Source organism: Diabrotica undecimpunctata, chromosome 4 (genome assembly GCF_040954645.1).
Source record: "Diabrotica undecimpunctata isolate CICGRU chromosome 4, icDiaUnde3, whole genome shotgun sequence".
Taxonomy (NCBI): Eukaryota; Metazoa; Arthropoda; class Insecta; order Coleoptera; family Chrysomelidae; genus Diabrotica; species Diabrotica undecimpunctata.
Window position 1 is genome coordinate 36,829,319 of NC_092806.1, and position 20,743 is coordinate 36,850,061.

General features: G+C 31.7%; 2 protein-coding genes across 6 annotated transcripts in view; one reads left to right on the forward strand and one right to left on the reverse strand.

The window, feature by feature from the left end:
* Tmtc2 (Transmembrane O-mannosyltransferase targeting cadherins 2) overlaps window positions 1–20,743 on the forward strand; it is a 1,074,543-nt gene that overhangs the window by 312,030 nt on the left and 741,770 nt on the right. The gene's annotated exons all lie outside the window — the stretch shown is intronic.
* Window positions 7,052–15,279, reverse strand: LOC140439447 (uncharacterized). Of its 4 annotated transcripts, none has more exons than XR_011950626.1 (2): window positions 15,151–15,207; window positions 7,052–7,825 (listed from the first exon to the last, which is right to left on the reverse strand). XR_011950626.1 is itself a non-coding variant. In XM_072529357.1 (2 exons), the coding sequence occupies exon 2, from the start codon at window positions 11,081–11,083 to the stop codon at window positions 8,273–8,275; it is 2,811 nt and encodes a 936-aa protein (XP_072385458.1). In that variant the 5' UTR covers window positions 11,084–11,085; window positions 15,151–15,279; the 3' UTR covers window positions 7,971–8,272. The 4 variants fall into 4 exon arrangements, 3 of the variants coding, with proteins under 3 accessions (XP_072385458.1, XP_072385459.1, XP_072385460.1); XM_072529357.1 differs by lacking the exon at window positions 7,052–7,825 and adding an exon at window positions 7,971–11,085 and having other exon boundaries at window positions 15,151–15,279; XM_072529358.1 differs by lacking the exons at window positions 7,052–7,825; window positions 15,151–15,207 and adding exons at window positions 7,971–11,085; window positions 15,213–15,277.

Genomic DNA, 20,743 nt, shown 5'->3' on the forward strand with positions numbered 1-20,743 from the left:
TAGACCTGCCACACCTCTTTCTAGCCTCTTTTTTTTTTTAATCTTCTGTTGCACTTCATAGTTCCACTATTAAGTTTATTTGTCTGTAGGAGGCCCTTTAACAATATTGTTCTGCCTAGCAATTTCTCTTCCACTTTACCACAACATTACTGTTGGCTTTCTACCCCACTGGTCATTAACCGTTTTTTTTCCTCAAGCTCTTCAAGCACTCTACTTTTGAAGACTTTTGCCAACCGCCTCACATTTATCTCCATATTACCTTTCTCACTTTACATTTAGTAACCTCTTTTAGCTGACTTACTCTACAGTGCACAAAATGTACCTTGAAGCTTAGATTATAGGAGATACTGATTATAGACAAGTACCTATATAAGAAATAAGATGCCGCATAGAAGTTGTTCGGTCAAACTTTAATAGAATGATACAATTTTGTTTTGATCGCAATATCAATATAATGTTGCACATAAGAACATTACGATGTTATATTTCCTCTATAATTTTATATAAAGTTGGACAAGGGTTGGACTAGAGATAAAACATCAGCAAAATAATTTTACTATTTTAGATGTAAACAAAAGTAAAATCGATAATGATGCAAACAATTATATGAAGAAAATGAGAATAACGGAAAATGTTGAAAAAAACGTGAAAATTATTTCATGCACATATATATCCAAGATACTACACTTGAGTGCAAAATAATCGACTCAAAATTATTTTGCGAAAGTACGTCTCATGTTTCAATTTAAAAGTGGAAATTTAAAAATATTTAGTGTACAATAATTAACCTCATTATTGAATTTTAAAAAAATTTTGTTTTTTGGTGAATCGGCTGACATATCACAAATAAACAATGCAACATGTAGAGAGGGGGGCAGAATTTGACTCATTGAAATCGACACGCAGCGACTTAACGCGTTCAGTTAACATCGTACGCATCAATTTTCATAGCAACCCACTAATACATCAGTCACTTAAGTTCGCAGCTGCATTACAAATGGATAACACATCCGTCAAAGCAGTTCAAGCAGTTCAAGCAGTAACATTATTGAGAGAAGGACTGAGCTAGAGGGCCGTGGCATATCGACTAAATTTAAGCCAATCCGCTGTGTTACGAGTGTATCGCCAGTACCAAGATACTGGTGATTATGTCCGCCGACAAGGAGGAGGCCTTAAACGAATAACAACGGAGAGAGATGATCGATTTCTTGTATCGAAATCCCTGAGAAATCGACATTTGACTGGTGCTAATCATAAAGAAAAGCTTAGAGAGGTCCGAGGTGTGGTTACCATCTCTTGGACAGTCAGAAGGAGACTAAAGGCAGCCAACTTCACACCAAGAAGGGCAGCTGAGGGTCCTAAGCTAACTGCAGCTCAGAACCAAAGGCGATTAGAATTTGCTCGCGAACATCTGGATTGGAACGACTATCCATGAAGTCAGGTATTATTCTTCGACGAAAGTAGGATCTGTTACATGGCAACGACAAGAGGCGTCGAGTCTATAGAAGGAGAGCCATTTGCTTAATGTTATATACGAGAAATTGTGTGATATGAAGGCGGTTCTGGTATGTTTTGGGCAGGCATTTCCAGGGATGAGAAAACCGAGTTAATTTTCATGTCTGGTGGAGCATGTGGAGGAGGTCTTACGGTGGATCGTTACACCAGATAGATTTTGGAGGAACATGTGGTTCCATACGCGAGATTTATTGGTGATGCCTTTATTTTACTGCACGATAATGCACGATGTCATACTGCACGAGTCACCACCACCTATCTGACTGAGATCGGCTACAATAAATTGGCCTACATTGAGCCTGGACATAAATCCAATAGAGTATGTTTGGGTTGAGCTTAAACGAAGGGTCCAGGACAAAAATCATGCACCAAAGAGCATAACGGAATTGAGTGATGCGCTTAATGATGAATGGGGAGCAATGACTCAAGAATTTATTAGAAAAGTCATCTGATCCATGCGAAATTTATTAGAAAGTGTAATTAGGAGTAGGGGTAGTAATATCAAATACTGAAAAATAAAGAAATTCAGTTTGTAGTTGATGATTTCTCTGTTCATAACGTCTTTTTGTGATAGTTCCAATGATGAATATTTAGGAAACTCTGTTCGTATTGCATATTATTTTTATAATGCGTCTTTGAAATAATGCAATAGCAGTTTTTGTAAGATCAATAATTAAGTTAATGTTTACACATTAAATCTTTTTATTTTTATATTTCTTACATTGAAAAAGAAGGTGTTATCTTCAATATCGCTTTTGAGTCGATTGTTTTGCACTCAAGTGTAGAAGAACATACTGTAACTAATAAATTTAAGAAATAATGGACGACAGAAAAAATACTAAACCTTACAAAACGAAAAAGACCATAAAGGACAACAACGGATATAGAAGAAAACGAAGCAAAATTAAACACAAACAAGTGTGGCTAAGGAAAAGTAGATGGCGGATAAATATTTAGAAATGGAAGAATTAGAAAACAAACATAACATATTTAATATGCACAAGAAAGTGGCTGGCCTATACAATACGAAAAACTAATACCCTAGTTGATACTCCAGGAAAAGTTGATATATATATAGGAGTACCTATATAACTGAGTTGTTCCAAGATGACAGGTCAAATATACAGAGTAATGTAGATTAAAAAGAACCTGGAATTTTAAAATACGAAGTTCTTCATGCAATAAAATCAGCCAAATACAAGAAATCAACTGTACCAGCCAACATTCCAGCTGAACTCTTAAAAATAATAAAGGGGGACTACATCAGTGCTCTAGTTAAGCTTTTTAATGACGTGTATACCATTAGCTAATTATCTGAGGAATGGCCTAAGTCTGTTATTATAGCAATTGCGAAGAAGCAGTGGACAAAAGATGTCACGAATATAGGTTAATTTAACCCATAAGACTCCCATTAAAAATGTGTCTACGCTTTATTCATGGAAGAATAAGGATTCATTGCGAAAGAGATCTATATGAAACAAAGTTTGGATTTACTAATGCGCTGGGTACCTGTGAGACACAATCAAAAGTTAGATAAAAGGACGTTAGTTTAGACTAACAAAAATGGTGTTAAGTTAAATGAAGTTTGATCAAATCGTCTTTAGGTGATTTGTCCCAAGTCAAGTTTTTTAGGTTAAGTTCATTTATGCGAAATGTTACAGATTCATTTAAAAATATGCCGACGATACACGCACACAATAGAAACAACACGAAAACGCGATACACAAGACGAAGATTCCAACGAAAACAAATACTCCATGTATCCACTCTAGTGAACGCTCACAACGAGGCGCCGACCCTCGCTCCGACCATGGGATCGTACCGTATTATCGATCGCTAGGTAACATAAATGCATTATTTTAAATACGAGCGTTCACTGCCATTGCTATGTTCTAGGCGAGGATATGATGCGATGGTCTCCGTTATGAACGTACCCTTATGTTGCGATGTCGGTTATCTGAGAAATATTCAAACATTACATATTTTTAAATAAAATGTAAGACATATTAAATTTTGTATTATCCAAAGGAGATTACACAGGTATTTAGTAGCTTGACTGATGTGCACCCAGTAACAAAAAATTGATGATGGACTTTTGAGTCCGAAAACGTTCTGCAATGTAACCCGAAAGGGATTTTAAATTATATACCTTTTATAAACAATTAAAACCGTTGCTTCTAGTATGAAAGACATCGTTACTTGTGAGGAAGGGAACTGTGGGAGGGTTAATAAAGATAATTCTAATATTTGTATATTAAAACTGCGTTTTTTTTTTCACAGTATTGGTATAATAACTCTGTATTTACGAATTGTAAACGAATATATTTGTAAACACACGATTTTAAGCAACGTTAACCTTTGTAAAGCAATATTTTAATTATAATAATACTTCCAGTCTGTATTCGTATTTATATTTCTTTATATCAAAATATCTGTGACTTTCCAATATCAGTTTGTTTACGTATAACGGTTAGTGCCTATGGCCAATAACCAGTTTAACTTAGGTTATTAATATTTTTGAATTGGACATTAACAGAATAAATTATTTATATTAAATTATACTGTAAGATTTTTAGTTAATACTTTACAAAAGGCTTGTTAAACTCACTTCAAAACATATAAGAATTTAGCGAATAGTACTCGTATAATTTTCTCTTCTTCAAATGAGGTGCAGTATATTATTGAAAATCAGTTAAAATACTTTCATCGTAATTTAAAATATTCTTTGGCTTCTGCAAAAGTTGCAAATTTTCCAAGTTACTCAAAACACGAATCTAACTGAAATCCAAAGGCGTAAATTATCTTCAACTTTAATTCAATCGTAAAAAGTTCGGAAGAGGGTTAGAGCTCCAACAAACATTATACCCTTCAAACTTTACCAATCAGCATAAAAACTCCGCCATTTCCTTAATAGATTTGAATTTAACTATAACGTTAAAGTAAAGTTAGACTTTCAAATGATCGTCTTTTTAATACAAAGAAGGTTAAGGAACTGGTAGGCTTTTTGTATAGTTTTATTGTATCAATAAAACCAAGAAAGATTTGTAGAAGAAAAGAAAAGTAGGTCAGAATTTGTGATATTTGTTTTTATTCGAACAATATTCAAATAGGGATGAAAATATTTGACATTATTGACAAGGATAAAAGGTATTATCTAAAATTTATCTAGTAAAACATACCCCAAAAGTAAGTATTAATACTAAATCTTCGGATAAATGCTCTCTTCTTAAGTTATAGACAGGGTAGATAGATAGATTATATATATTTAATAAGCGGGCTTTTGGCCAATTCCACTGCGATCTCTTAAGATCTATTGTGGTCCTTAAGCCCTAGATTACATTATCTAACTTGACCCTTTTTAGAAGATCTAAAAGTTTCAAGACTAAGCTTTCCATGCAGATTCTTGCCAGTAGCTTTTTGGCACACTGACATAAAACGTGTTCCGCTGTTTCTTCTTCTAGGTGACAGAATCTGCATAGGTCATCATCTGCCAATCCCATTAGCTTCATCTAGCTTACAGTACCCTGTTAGTAGACCTACTATGGCTCTGACTATTTTTCTGTCTTCGTTTATTATGTCTGCCGTAGATTTTGGCAAATGTTCTGTAATGAACTGTTTCATCAGTCTTTGTCCTGGTAAATTCCTTCACCATTCCAGAGATCTGTGAGCTACCCACTTTCCGAGAGCAAGGCTTTGATGAGCCTTATTTGACCTATTTTCATCTAATTTTTCATTTAACTTATGACCCTTATGTCCCGAGTTTATTTAAGGCCTACTAAAGTGCCTTAAGCGCTACATGGCTATCTGTGAATATAGCAATTGAAAGTTCTTTTCGGCCCTTCTATTTCTTCCACGCAATTATGTATTGCCATTATTTGAACCTAAAAAATTGTTACATCCTTAAAGAGCCTTGCAGTGAAATGTATCCCTTGCTTTATCCCTACTATACTGGCTCCTACACCCTCCGCCTCCGATGTTTTTAAGTCATCACTGTATCAGGTAGCTTCCACTTGTATGGAAACAGCTTACTTCCAATCTTTCCTGCCTGGTATATTCTTTTGAATTTCTTGTCAAAGCTTTATCTCGTAGCTGTTGCATCGACGGTTGCCAGATCGCGATATTTGTTTTTAGGTCCTGAATTAGTTTTCTATTTAGCACTATAGCACTATGGTTCTACCTCATGTATTGCTGACTGTGTATTAATCTGTGAATATTGGGTGACCGATTTGTGCGAAAAAACACAGTAGATCAGTTATAATAAAGTATATTACTAAGATTATTTAAAACATGTATGCTGCTTAACTATTTACATTTTTCATCAGCAGTTATAACATTTTTTTGGTACTACGTCATTTCTTTCAGGATTTTAAGTATTCAAACTTATAGACTACTCACGGTAATTCTAGTTTTGGAAACTGCAATACAAAATATTTCTGCAAACAATCAGTTAAACTTCCTCGGACCAATAAGTTAGATCCGCTATAAGACTTCTGGCTTATTTCAACAGATCTTTCAACATATCTGACTCATGACTCATAACAGATCTGTTATGAGTCAAAGTAGTTCATGTCTCTAACTTCTTGACTCAACTATATATGACTCAACTAGTTTAAAAGTTCTTTTTGTTTCCTTATACGTTAAAGAACTTGGTAGTTTGTAATCTTTTATAACCTTAAAATTCCATTATCTTCCGGTATAGACACATTTTGCGAGTCCATTGTGAATTAGCTAACTTTACCATCAGCAAATTAGAACAGAGAACATGCAGCATCTGATCATTTGAGTTCTGATCATTATAATAATGTCGGATTTGCTGATAAAACATGTCATCATGATCATAAACGTTTTCCTCGTTTTTAATATTAGCTGCCAGATATTGTTTCTCTCCCTTCAATGGCGCTGCAGCCCAAATCGAGCTTTGGCCTTCTCCAAACTATGCATCCAATCTTACCGATCCAGCGCTGATGGTCTCCAGGTTTTCATGTCTAGCAAATTTTGCGTATCCGCTGCCACTTCATTCTCCCACCTTTTTCGCGGCGTTCCTTTTGCTGTACTTTACTATCTGGGGCTCGTTTTGGCAATATTTCAGTCTTTATTCTCAATACATGACCAGCCCATCGAAGTATCTGAAGTTTAACGAATTCTGAGAGCAGCGCCGCTTCAAACAGTTAGTAGATTGTATGGTTGTACTTGGATTTCCATACTCCGTTTTCGTTAATAAGTTCAAATATATGCCTTAGGACTTTTCTTTCGAAGACTTCCATCTGTGGTTTTGTGTTTTCTGTCATCAACCATATCTTGCATTCATAACATACGATTGGTCTAATACTAGTTTTGTAGACCGTGATTTTCAATCTTATGCAGGAAAACATGGGCTAGTGAAAACTTAGCTTTGTTTTCCTTTATTATTCTTCTATGATTTAACTTGATGATTTAAATATATATGGTAACATTGAGTTAAGTCATTCCTTTTACGTCGTATTTACTAATTATTGTATATATTTATTGAATAGACTGTAGGTGGCTATTATTATATATTAAATATTATAATATAAATATTTACATCTATATTACATTACATTTCTGTACAAATATATTTAGATTACAATTACAACTAATGAAATAAACCTGCATTCTACAAAAAGTTTATAACATTTACCGAATTACAGTTTTCTTTTAAAATATATGTGAGGTTAGTTACAAGGTTGCGGTTAGTTCTTATATTGTTGTGTTTGCTACATTTCATTAGTATGTGATACACACTTAGATCTTTATTACAAAGCTCACACTTAGAAGGATCGACTCTATTAAATATGTAAGAATAATTTAGTCTTGTATGACCCAGGCGTAACCTGTAAATTTTTACTTGGTTCACACGACTTATTTAGTTTTTTCCACGGTTCCACAGTCGGTTTTATTGTTTGAAGTTTCTCTGCAGTCGTATTCCACTTATTTTGCCACATTCACATTATTTTATTTTTAATAACCGCTTTTATATCACTGGCTACTACTTCGGACACTATTGTTGCTTCGGTGCTGGTTGTTGCTTCTTTAGCAAACAAATCTGCTTTTTCATTTCCGTATATGTATACGTGTGATGGAAACCATAATAATTTGTTTTCTAATTGGTGAAGAAAAAATAATTCTGATTTTATTAAGCTGACAATTCGATGTTTAGAGTATAACTGTTGGATGGTGCGGATGGAACTTAGAGAGTCTGTAGGTAATTATTATTACTTTGAAGTGATGAGTCGATTTTGCAAATCTCACTGCTTCCAAGATAGCTGCTTACAGTTCGGCTTTAAGGATGCTATTAAACAAACATAATTTTAATATTAATATTATTTTTTATAATTTATATATTATTTTTATTTATATTTATATATTATATAATTTAATATAAATATTATTTTAGGTATTTTTGGTCTTTTTTATTATTACGGGAAAATAAAAGATTGTATAAGAGTTAATATTTTTTATTTACATAATATTGTTAAATATTTAAAAAATATAAAAAAGGCATTAAGATCTAATAAATGGTTTTAATTACATTCATTACAATCAGGTATAGCGTAATAATCATATAAAATCAACCTTTAACCCTCTCACACATTGAGTCCACTGCAGTGGACAAATTCTTTTATCTCCAAAAAAGAATTATATATACCTAATATATACCTTTCGTATATATTAGGCAACTCACTAAATAAACCAAATTATTAAAACTCTTAAGATGTGGGACTTAATTAATATTAAGTTAATTAATTAATAATGTTTTGTCTCTGGCCGAGAGTGTAAAAAACGTGCTTGTGATAGTTGATGATGATGGCGTTGATGATGACGTTGTTGTTCTACCTAAACAAGTTATTCCTTCGATATTGTCAATGTCATATCTAGGATTATTTGGTATATAACTTATATTTCTTTCGTCTAGTCTTTCTAAAATTTTTTGTAAATCATCGCACTGGTAACGGTTATAGTTAAGTCCTACCTTTTGTAAACGTGGAAAGTAATTACTTACTAGATTAAATGTTAGTCTTATGCCAGTATTATCCATTAAGTATGTTTCGAAGTTTGGAAGTACTCCTAAATAAGTTAAGTCCCTGTGCATGCCCAAATTTGGGTTATCGGAGATATTTAAAAATTGCAATAATTTATTTTGATCACCAAGTTCATTTAAAGATATTAAATCGTTGCCATCTGCTCTTATTTCCTTTATATTTGGGCAATGATATAGAAAGGGGATTTCTGATAACATGTTTTGATTAATATGTAAAATACTTAAGTTTGGAAATGACGTGGAAATTAAATCAGATATATCAGTTAACATATTGTTAGATAAAATTAAGGTTTCCAAGTTTTTGTTCACTATCGCATTGGGTACATCCAATTTTTTTAGTTGACAATCACCTAGATTCAAAGTTTTTAAGTAAGGTAGACTACTAGTTATAGATATTATATCTATAATTTCGAAGGCATTGTTTGATAAATCTAATAGAGATAGATTAAGATTCCTAAAAGGTGTTAGATCCAACTTATCAATCTGATTGTTATTTAAAAACAAATTTTGTAAGTTGTTTAGCCCAAAAAAAGCATCTTTTTCGATTTTCGTCAACTTACCATTTGATATATGCAGAGATTTTAGATGATTTAAATCATTGAACATATTATCTTCGAGAACGTCTATATCTTTAAAGAAAATTGTTGCATCCAAATCCAACAAGTTAAATAAACCAGCAAAAACTTTGGAACCTGCAGATTTAACGGTTGTGTTTTTTAAATGTATATATTCTAATTTATATGAGCCCAATAGAAAATTATCCGATATATGCGAAATAGTAGAATCCAAGATATGTAAATGCTTCAAGTTGATGCTCACAATAAATCGTTCTTCTAATATTTCTTGGTATTCGGTTTGTAGGAACAAGTTAGTAATGTTAACGGATGAATCAAAATGCAGTGGATCAGATATTTTACCTAAATATAATGCTTGAGTGTGGATATTGGAAAAAACACTATCGATGGCAGTGAAATCATTGTTCCTTAAATCAATGATATTTAAGTTTAAAAGATTTTTAAAGGCTCCGGGCATTATTTCGACAATTCCTAATTCAGAAAGTGGCAGTTCTTTAAGTTTACTTAGGTCTTGAAAAGCACCACTATCAATAGTTAGTTCGTGAGTTTCATAAAAATTATTTCTAGAAAATAAGATTTTCTCAAGGGAGTCTAAGTTAGAGATGGCGTTTTCCTTGATAGATTCTAAATTGTTTTTAGATATATCTAGAACTATTAAATTTTGCAGGTTGTGAAAAGTATCTGATTCTATGGCAATTATTTTGTTATTGCTTAGATTGATAGATTCTACATTCCGCAATAATTTAAAACTATCAGATGCAACATACTCTATAAGGCACTGTGACATATTAATGTATTTTAAATTAATACAATTTCGAAATGTATATGAGGCAACTTCTGTTATACTATTTAATGACATATCAAGAGAATACATGTCATTTAAATCAATGCCTCCACCACAAACACTGCTTTCTAAATAATTTCCTGTTACATTTATTTCATCTATATGATTATATGATTCAAAAACTTCGGAATTAATATGTTTTAATTCAGAAAATGAAAGATCTATTTTTTTAAATCGTGCTGTCCCTAATATAGGGTCTTTTAAATTAGAGAGGTTATTGAAACTAAGATTTAGTTCAAAACAGTCTGACGTAATAATATATTTAAAAAAATTTTTTTCAATTGTCGTTAGATTGGTATTAGAAAAATCTATTACAGTATGATTACTAGTACAGTATATTCTAAGTTTTGAATTTTCCGTTGATAAAGAACTTAAATTTGTATTAGAAATTGTAAACAAATCACCTACATCAAGGTTACAATGGTAAGGTAAAAAGTCCGTAAACATTTTTTGTACCACCAAGTGATCAACAAAATTTTGAACATTACATCCTAAAATGTATAGAACATTTTTTTCTAAAACAGAAACATTAGTTAAATATGTATTATAGCTTAGGTCAAGAGACTTTCCCACGAAATTCCGATCAATCGAAGACTCAGTGTATTCGGTAAGATTATTATAACTTAAATCTAGGTAATCTAGAACTACTTTTCTTTTGCTTATATCAATAATAGAAATATGATTGTGACTTAAATTTACTGTCTGAACGGAAACTGATAAATCAGCGCAAAACGTAACATTTTCTATGTAATTTTCGCTTAAATCAAGATTTACCAACTGATTAAACACGCTAAAGATGCTGTCAGATATACTTTTTATAGATGATCGGCGGATGGCTAAATCTGTTATAGTTATATTTGGCAATAAATCACTTAAATTCGGGAAGTCATCAATAGTCTCAAAATAGGAGTCTTCAATTATTATCGTACTTATGTAATTACTTGACAAATAGTCTTCTTGTCTAAATATTTCGTATAAAAGCTGGTCCTGATCTATTTTACTGCAGTAAAAGGTATGGTCACTAAACGAACAAGATCCACAAATTCCTTCGTTTGGATATAACATCAACAACAAAACTATCAGCAACATATCTTAAAAAAATAAATTTAGTTAATATTTTATTTAGTAGGAAGTTATTTTTAGTACGTTCCATATAATATACTTTTAGATAAGGAAGGATAACAACATAATCATAAATTATATTTTTATATCATACTAAAACATACTTTAACTCAACAAAGACACTAAAAGCATACCCAAGTGCTGATATATTTTCTAATCATAACTTCGTTATAGCTCAATTACCACTTCATTTAAAAAATTATAAATGAAGCAGAATCATGAAAAACTTAATAGGTATAGAAAAGTAAAAGTTGGGAGAGTTTAGGACCGGCAAACAGACTGTAGAACTCATCAAATATGGACAGGAAAGAGAAAAAAAAAACAACACAAATATTCTCCACACTTAGGCCAAAATAAAGGTAAGCAAAAAAGTAATGCAACTTTCACAGTTACAAAAGGGTTAAAGCATGGATACTGTCTGTTTTTCACGATTTTTAAAATATACCTAGAGAAGGTCCTAAGAATATGGAAGAGGAAATGTCATATGGGAATCCCCTAGATAACACCAAACTTAACACTCTGTGTTATGCAGATGATCAGATAGTGTTGGCACAAAAATATGATGATCTAGTTTAAATAATGTGAGATGTATTATAATTGCCTAGATTTGCAAATTACAAAAGATGGTTTATTAGATGGTTTATAAGACACAGGAATACTTAGAGTAAGAGAGCTACCTCACAACTAAATAATATTTAACATAACCGAAATGAATTTCTGGCGACTTTCAACTAACAAGGAAAAGTGAGAAAAAGTCGCAAACGACCATATATAAGAGAAACCATGAGCACAAAACATACAGTAGCAGACGATGTCAATACCAAATAATCTAGTTTAGCATGTACAAAGAATGTCTGAGAAGCGACTGCCGAGACAAATTTCAAAATGAAAACCCCATGAAAGGTGAAAGAGAGGAAGACATAGACGAAGCTGGCGAGAGGATATCAACAAAGACATGTGGAAGAGGAATCTGGAGGAAGAAGATTGAGACTAATGGAGACCAGGGTAAGGATTAGGAATTAGTTGGTGATGTAGGACCTTATGAATAGTTATACCACAAAAAGAAGGTACAAGGAATAAGATTCGATGATAGACAAATTAAACAGTAAAATTTGGCGAAAAATATTTGAAAAAGTTGAAATTATGAGGAAAATTACAAAAGGGTGTATATATTTTTTTTAATTAATTAGATGGCTTTGGTAAAGACCAATTAGCCAGACGATTTTTTTTCTAACTATAATAATTAAAAAAAAATAAACAAAAAAAAGAAAAAAAAACTTTACAAAAATTTAAAGAAAACTCATCCTTCTTCACAATAACAATGCTTAAAGTATTAGTAGTGTAAAAGTTAAGTGTGAGAAGTGTATGTTTTTTTTTTAACTTTTATTTTCTATTTTTTTTTGTTTTTTTTTTGTTATTTTTTTGTGTTATTATTATTTTTTTTGTGTTATTATTTTTTTTTTCTTTTTTTTATTTTTTTTATAATTTTTTCGTCGCCCACTTACAAAATCTAACTAGTTGCAGAATTGCTAACAAAGAGATTGTTAGTAATTTACAATTTCATTTTGCACCTTTTGGCGTGATTATATAAACAGTACAATATATTAATATTCTTATTGAAAATTATACAATTTAAATTTATGGGTAAGCAAAATTTGTTATTAACAACTTCATTATAAAATTTATCTGTGCTTTGACTATTTAATGAACAACCAAGTAGAATGTGTGTTAAGTCTCCAAGTTCACCACATAAACATGAAGAATCATCAATTAAACCAATTTTACAATTATAGCTTGGTGACATTGCATGACTTGTTCTTATTCTGTTTAAAGTAATAATAAAGTTCCTGTTGTTTTGGTTGTGGAGCCATCTTATTATTGGGATTTGGACTTGACATGATTTATAATTTAATCCTATTTGTTTGCTGTCATATAGTTCTTGCCATTTAGTCCTAAGTTGAATTTTAAGTGTGGAATTCAAATCTGTATATGGAATATACTGGTTAATAGAATCTCTGTTAAGTCTGAGAGTCAATTTCGTTTCCTTGTATAACAGAATGCCCTTTGATCCAAACTGTTAGCACCTATTAGCACTAAGTATTTCGTGATTGGACTGTAGTATTTCTACTTCTAGATGACTAAAGTTCTTGGCCGCACTTATATTTTTTAGTCTCTCTATGACACCTCTACAATCCGTAAATATGACACTTTTGAGTCTATACGTCCTAAGTTATATTTTAGAGCTTCTTTTATTGCAAACATTTCTGCTGTATATATCGTTCCCTCATCTGGTAATCTGAACTCTTCATGATATTTTGAGGTGTGATCGTAAAAAGTGGAACCTGTACGAATTTTTTTGATCCATCGGTGTAAATCTGATAATAGTCAGGCCATCGTTGATTGACCGTTTCGAGGAAGTAGTCGTTTTTGTCAATCTGAAACGTCTTAATTTTTTTAGAAAAAAACAGTACAGTACCGACCTGAATTAAGAAAGAGTGGTATAACTTTCACAAATTAGCGGAGTTTTCTTTCTTAACCAATAAGACTGTGTGAGTACTGAAATTGACAGTTCATGGATAGGAATTATATAACTTGCGGATTTAGCAAATGCTTTTGTGATAAACTTGTTATTAATTAGTTAATTAATAGCGACATCTGATAATAAATCTAGAAAGTAGAAAACCGAAGGTTTCAAAATTGACGAAATCAAAGTATGGATTTTTTCTTTAATATGTACCTTTTATAAATTGCATGGCTAACCAGACGATGCTAAAAGATGTAAGAGATGTTTTCCTTTATTTCGGTTTACTCTTTATGAGTATGAAGTGGAATGCTACTTCTAGATTCTCCATATCTCTCTTACATCTTGTAGCATCGTCTGTTTTGTCGTGCAATTTATAGAAAGCACAGATTAAAGCAAAAATCTAAATTTTGGTTTCGTCAATTGAAACCTACGGATTTATAATTTCGAGATTTACATATAAATATACAAATTAGTTTATAAAGTCAAAAGTAAAAACAAAATAAAATAAAAATAAGGTACAAAGATTTAACGCAAAAGATATATATTGTAGATTTTTTGTAAGCTAGTTAATATTGTTGTTAGCATTATTTTTTATTCTACTTAAACCAAAGCAATCCACCCGAGTACTAACTTTCTATATTTTGAACTCGTACACGAATAATAAATTTATAAAATATTTTAAATAAGATGCACCTCTTTTTATATAGATTGATTAGATAATCAAAAACTCTATATATAATATCTGTGAAACATTCACAATTGTATTTTAAAAAATTGAAAAAAAAATATAGAGAGTAGATAAGGATATAATCTTAACTATTTGTTATCAACAGGAAACGAAGATTTCGTAGAAAAAGTCTGTTCAGCCATATCTCTGGATGCCAAACCTTTATTGTCAATTGAAAAAAGTCACGAAAAAACTGTAGACTTATCATAGCAGGAATCATTAGAGCTACTCGTACAGAAGCTCTAAACGTGAATACCAATCTTTTCCGTCAAAAGAAGCAACAATACAATGGCTTCAATATGGACGCCATAGCGACATCTGATAATAAATCTCGAAAGTAGAAAACCGAAGGTTTCAAAATTGACCAAAGCGTGGACCAAATTGACGAAACCAAAGTGTGGATTTTTTCTTTAATATGTACCTTTTATAAATTGCATGGCTAATCAGACGATGCTAAAAGATGTAAGAGATGTTTTCCTTTATTTCGGTTTACGCTTTATGAGTATGAAGTGGAATGCTACTTCTAGATTCTCTATATCTCTCTTACATCTTGTAGCATCATCTGTTTTGCCGTGCAATTTATAGAAAGCACAGATTAAAGCAAAAATTTACATATAAATATATAAATTAGTTTATAAAGTCAAAAGTAAAGATAAATAAAAATAAGGTACAAAGATTTAACGTAAAACATATATATTGTAGATTTTTTGTAAGCTAGTTAATATTGTTGTTAGCATTATTTTTTATTTTACTTAAACCAAAGCAATCGACCAGAGTACTTACTTTCTATATTTTAAACTCGTACACGAATAATAAATTTATAAAAGATTTTAAATAAGATTTACCTCTTTTTATATGGATTGATTAGATAATCAAAAACTGTATACCTATTATATCTGTGAAACATTCGCAATTGTATTTTAAAAAATTGGAAAAAATATAGAGAGTAGATAAGGATATAATCTTAACTATTTGTTATCAACAGGAAACGAAGATTTCGTAGAAAAAGTCTGTTCAGCCATATCTCTGGATGACAAACCTGTATTGTCAATTGAAAAAAGTCACGAAAAAACTGTAGACTTTACTAGATAAAATAAAAGGTTGATAAAGGATAAAAGCGGTTACATTCTACCAAAAAAAAGGCGGTAGCTGCCTAACCAAATAGATGAAACACAGGTAACTGTTTACTGCGATTACATTATATTTAGATAATAAACTTTGTTTGAAAATCCATGGAAAGACGAAAAAAGAAAAATGGGTGCACATGAATTGGCTTCCGCTTGCAGGTAATAAGCTCTCTACCGATAAAAGGGTTTGCGTGAATTGGCTTTCGAAGAAATTCTTGGAAATGTAGGTAGATAGGCGATTGATTTTATTGGGGTGCATGGTCAGTCCAAAAATTGGATTTTTCCATTATTTTTTAAATTCGTATACTCTTCGCAGCAAACTTATTTCAAATTAGTTCATATCGTCGTAGAAAACGCAAGCTACTGAAATAAATATTAAGAGAACGGAAAAAAACCCATGCTAGTGGCGAACAATTTTAAATATAATTTCCACAAATTGCCATGACATGGCTCTTCTTCCTATTCTCTACTCCACTTCAGCCCTCTCTCTTCCCTTTAATTATTATTTGTAGCAGATTATATTTGTCATTTCTTATTATGTGGACTAGGAACGAAAATTGTTTTTTCCTTATTCGTTGTTATAAGTTCTATCCCTCTATTTATGGTGTTTAATTCTGTTCAATTCGTAATGTGTTCATAATAATAATTCAGTTCGTAATCATAATTCGTAATTTTAATGTCCAAGGCTTTTAATTTGCTTCCATTTATTGTACATGTTCCTAGCCTGTTCTATTTTTGTTTTTATTTCTATATTTGGATTCCACTTATCGTTTAGTACTACTCCGTAGTATCTGAATTTGTGAATTTGTTATAATTGAGTGTTATTTAGGTTAATGCGACAATTTTCATTGGTTTTGCTAATCACAATTACTTTAGTTTTTAGAAAAATTATTGTCAGTCCTATTGCTCCTTGAATTATTAACTTTGTGTATAACTCTCTAACTTTGTCTATAACACTGCCTAGTTATAGTATATTTTGTTGTTTTGTCTTCTATTTTTTCTGCTATCAGTACGGTATCGTCTGCACACGTGATATTGTTAATATATTTACAGTTTGTTTTTATATCAATTTCGGCACCGTCTTATAATTTCGTTGTAATTTTTTCTCAGATGGACCATACACTTGACTTCATCATTTTACTTTCATTCTCATAAATTGAATGTTTTGAAATGATATTTAATGTAAATTGTTGTTTTTGCATACTAAACTTTTTTTACAACCGATATTTGATCGAGAATATGTTGTATCTAGTTCAAAATATTTCTAAAATAATCGTTAACGGACAGTTAATATAGATAAGGAGAAAATCTATTCTCTCAGATTTAGATTCAGAAATGTGTATTGCTTTAAATTACACTAATTTCTTAAAGTAATAGCTCTACTAATAAGACAATGCGAGAGTTTTCATTCAAAATTTAATTCTTTGTTTTATACTTGCCATCCGAACATTTTCTAATTTTTGAAGGTTCTGAGAAATGTTCAAATACGAGTAGATACCTGTACTAAAGTAAGAAGTAGTAGTGTACCTCAAAGAGTGTACCGAAAACCAATCCGTCTTAAAAGAAATTTCATTGAACATTAAATAGGTCTTTTACAGGAAAAACGTATAATTGCTTTTAAGTTTGTAAAAACTATGTCAAGAAGGCATCAACCTGTATAGTCTGTAAGTTGCAGTTTCTTTAATAAATAAATTGTTTACAACTATATTTCTAATTTTTGATGTATATTATACCTCTTTTCCTCAAAATATAAGTTTCAGAAGAAGATTTAATTTCTGAGAATTTCGTAATGGGTGGGAGCCAGTTCATGTATGGGTTTGGGAGCTAATTCGTATAGGATTAAAGTGGTCTTATAAGGTTTAGGAGCCAGTTAAGGTGCGCCGAGAAAAATTATATTGGTGGTATATGGTAAATCTAAACTATCCATCGATAATAAACTATCGGCCCATAAACAAATATTTAAAATAGTATTTACATATCGCACATAGATGTAAGGATATGTTAACAAGATTAATACTAAAGTACTTCAGAGAATTCAGTACACAGTTCTAAGCAACAATCGTGAAACTTCACTGAAAAAAACAGTTCCATCCATCAAGAAGTAAATATTAAGATAGTTAAATAGATGATAACGAGATATGATAACAGGTATGTTAGCCTAATGTAAAATGTGGATATCCATACAATCCAACTCACAGAGAACGCGGATCTTAAAAAAAGATTCAAGAGAAGGACAAGGAAAACAACAATGTGAATTAGTGTTACTAAACAGTAAGCTAAATAGTAACCAAACTTTATATGGTTTTCAAAAAAATTGGCCAAAAAAACTTCTTCTTCTTTAAGTTCCATCTTCTATCCAAGGGTGGAAATCATCATGGCTATGCGAACTCTGTTGACTGCCGCTCTAAAAAGTTGCACTACTGCAGTCTGCACTACTGCATTCAAACCATTCCCTGAAGTTTTTAAGCCAGGATATTCTTCGTCTTCCCACATTTCGCTTTCCTCGGATTTTGCCTTGCATAATAAGTTGTAATAATGTGTATTTTTGCCCTCTCATCACATGTCCTAAGTACTCAAGTTTTCGTCTTTTGATAGTTAATATTATTTCCGTCCCATTTTCTATCATTCTAGTTACTTCCACATTTGACATTCTTTGAATCCATGATATTCGTAGAATTCTTCTGTAACACCAAAATTCAAAGGCGGCCAACTTATTCAGATGGACTTGTTTTAGTGTCCACGCTTCCAAGCCATAAAGAAGAGTAGAGAACACGTAACATCGAAGCATTCTCAGGCGTAGTTCTAACCTTATATCCCGACAACAAAGAAACTTTTTAAGTGTTTAAAAAATGATGCACGTGCTATTTCAATGCGTGTCCTAATTTCTTTGGTTTGGTCTACATCTGATGTTATCCATGTCCCTAAGTATTTATAGTTATTAACACTCTCAATTGCAGTATCTTCAATAGTCAATTGGATATTTGCATGTGCAGATTTAGTCATGATCATGCATTTAGTTTTCTTTAAATTTACTTCAGTCCGTACTCATGACAGCGTTCATTAAGGCGTTGCATCACGTTCTGTAAATCATTGTTGTTACAAAACCAAAAAAACTGACAAAGGGCAATTATCTAAACATTAAAATGAAAAAAGTAAATTTTAGCAACAACCGTATAAAGTTTTTCTATGGCGCACATATTACTACTTTAAAAACTGCGTAAACTGTCAAGTTATCAGGTTATAATATTTGCAAGAGCTAGTTATAATAAATTATTAAAGATTAGTAATATCGTCTCAACGGTTCAAATTATAACCTCATTAAAGACGTTCGTAACACACTGCTTGATGGAACCTAATTTTTCCAGACACTTATTTAAAAGTAATTAGCGAATTTTCAACTATAACATGCCCAAACCTAAAAATCAACCGATTCTTAGATTTCTCTAAGTTTTTTATTAACATAATAATATGCAAGAATATTAAAAACTATTGCTAAATAGATTTTGATATTTAAAATCTAAAATAACATATAATGAATAAAATGAGCAAGAATTTCAATTTAACTTTGAGCCGTTTGCTATTTTCAAACTGCTTTGAAATGACAAAATAAAAAAATTTATTCATTAAAAAAATTCTGACGGAAAACACGGGAACTACACTAATTTTAAACAACATTTATTTTCGTTACGATTATTTTGAAGAACATTTTGTGCATATTTTCTTACTACATGATAAACATATAGCCTTTTTACAATTGCAGCATAAGTAAAATGTCTTTCTATGGAGTTTAGATGGGCATAAATAACAATATTTCCGAATCTAAAATTTTTCTTCGGGTGGAAATTTTACTAGTTCTTCCAGTGCAAGTATTCTTCTTATCGAGTTTCTTATTTCTAAGCTAATTCTAGGATTTTCAAATCGTTTCCTCATAAAAGGTTCTGTCAGGCTTTTCGCTAGTCCCTTTATGAATTGATTCGGGATGTATTTTCATTATTTTTGAAACAATTAGGCATGAAAAATGCATTGACACAACTCATGTCTAATATTTGATAAAAATTAGCCGTTTGCCAACGTCGAGTTATCCTTGATGTGCTGTAAATGGTGCATTTCTCATCTAGTGATGAGAAATGCACCATCTACAGCTCCTTTTATTGAATTATAGAATGGTATTTTTTCACATTTGTTACTCCCAACATCCGTAGCACGACACTCATGCATAAAGGAAATGAGGATTACAGCCTTGTTTCTCTTAGGAATATAATGAAACTAGCGTTTTAAGTAAATAGTTTTATTTTAATCTTTAATGTATTGTGTAAAATAAAAACTGGGCCTCACAGACCCCACCCCACTGTGGGGTCGGGTGGGGTCTGTGAGGCATGTAAGCCCCATGTAATTTGCATTTACCCGCCTACTCAAGGGTTAAAGTATCGAGAATTTTCTCCCTGTATCCTAACGCTGACTTTTAAGTTAAACATTGTCATTCTCGTTAATCGGATAAGTTTTTCTGGTATACCAAACTCACGCATTCATTGGTATAGTACTGTTCTTTTGACATTGTCGTATGCGGCCTTGAAGTCGACGAATAAGTAATGGGTTTTAATGTTAAATTTTAATGTTTTCTTGAGGATCTGTATTAAATGAACCTGGTTCATTGTAGATTTTTCTGGAGTACTTAAACTGTGTTTAGTTGTAGCCTCTTGTATATAATATTTATTAGTATTTTGTAAGCAGTTTTAACAGCGTTATACCGCTGTAGTTGTCACACGGGAGCTGCTCGCCTTTTTTATGTAACGGGTATAACTACCCGTAATCTTGATTTATCCCTACGATACCGCATGATAAAGTGTTATGTATATAGTGTACTATTACACGACGTGTAATAGTAACAGTCAGCTCGTTACGACGTTTAGAGAGCTTTGAGATGTGGGTATTTCGTCGTATGCTGAAAATTCCATGGACCGACCATATTAGAAATGAAGAAGTTTTAAGGCGTATGAATAGAGAACGTGAACTCACAGAAATTGTCAAGAAGTAAAACGTCTTATCTTGGACACATATTTAGACACGACAGTTATAACTTCCTTTAGCTTATTATAGAAGAGAAAATATAAAGCAGACGCGGCCCGGGTAGACGACAAATGACCTGGCTACGCAACATAAAAAGATTAGACAGGATTAGACTTTCAAAGTTTAATAAGGAAAGCCCAAAATAGGGAAGACTTTGCACAGGTCTTCGCCAAATTCGTGTT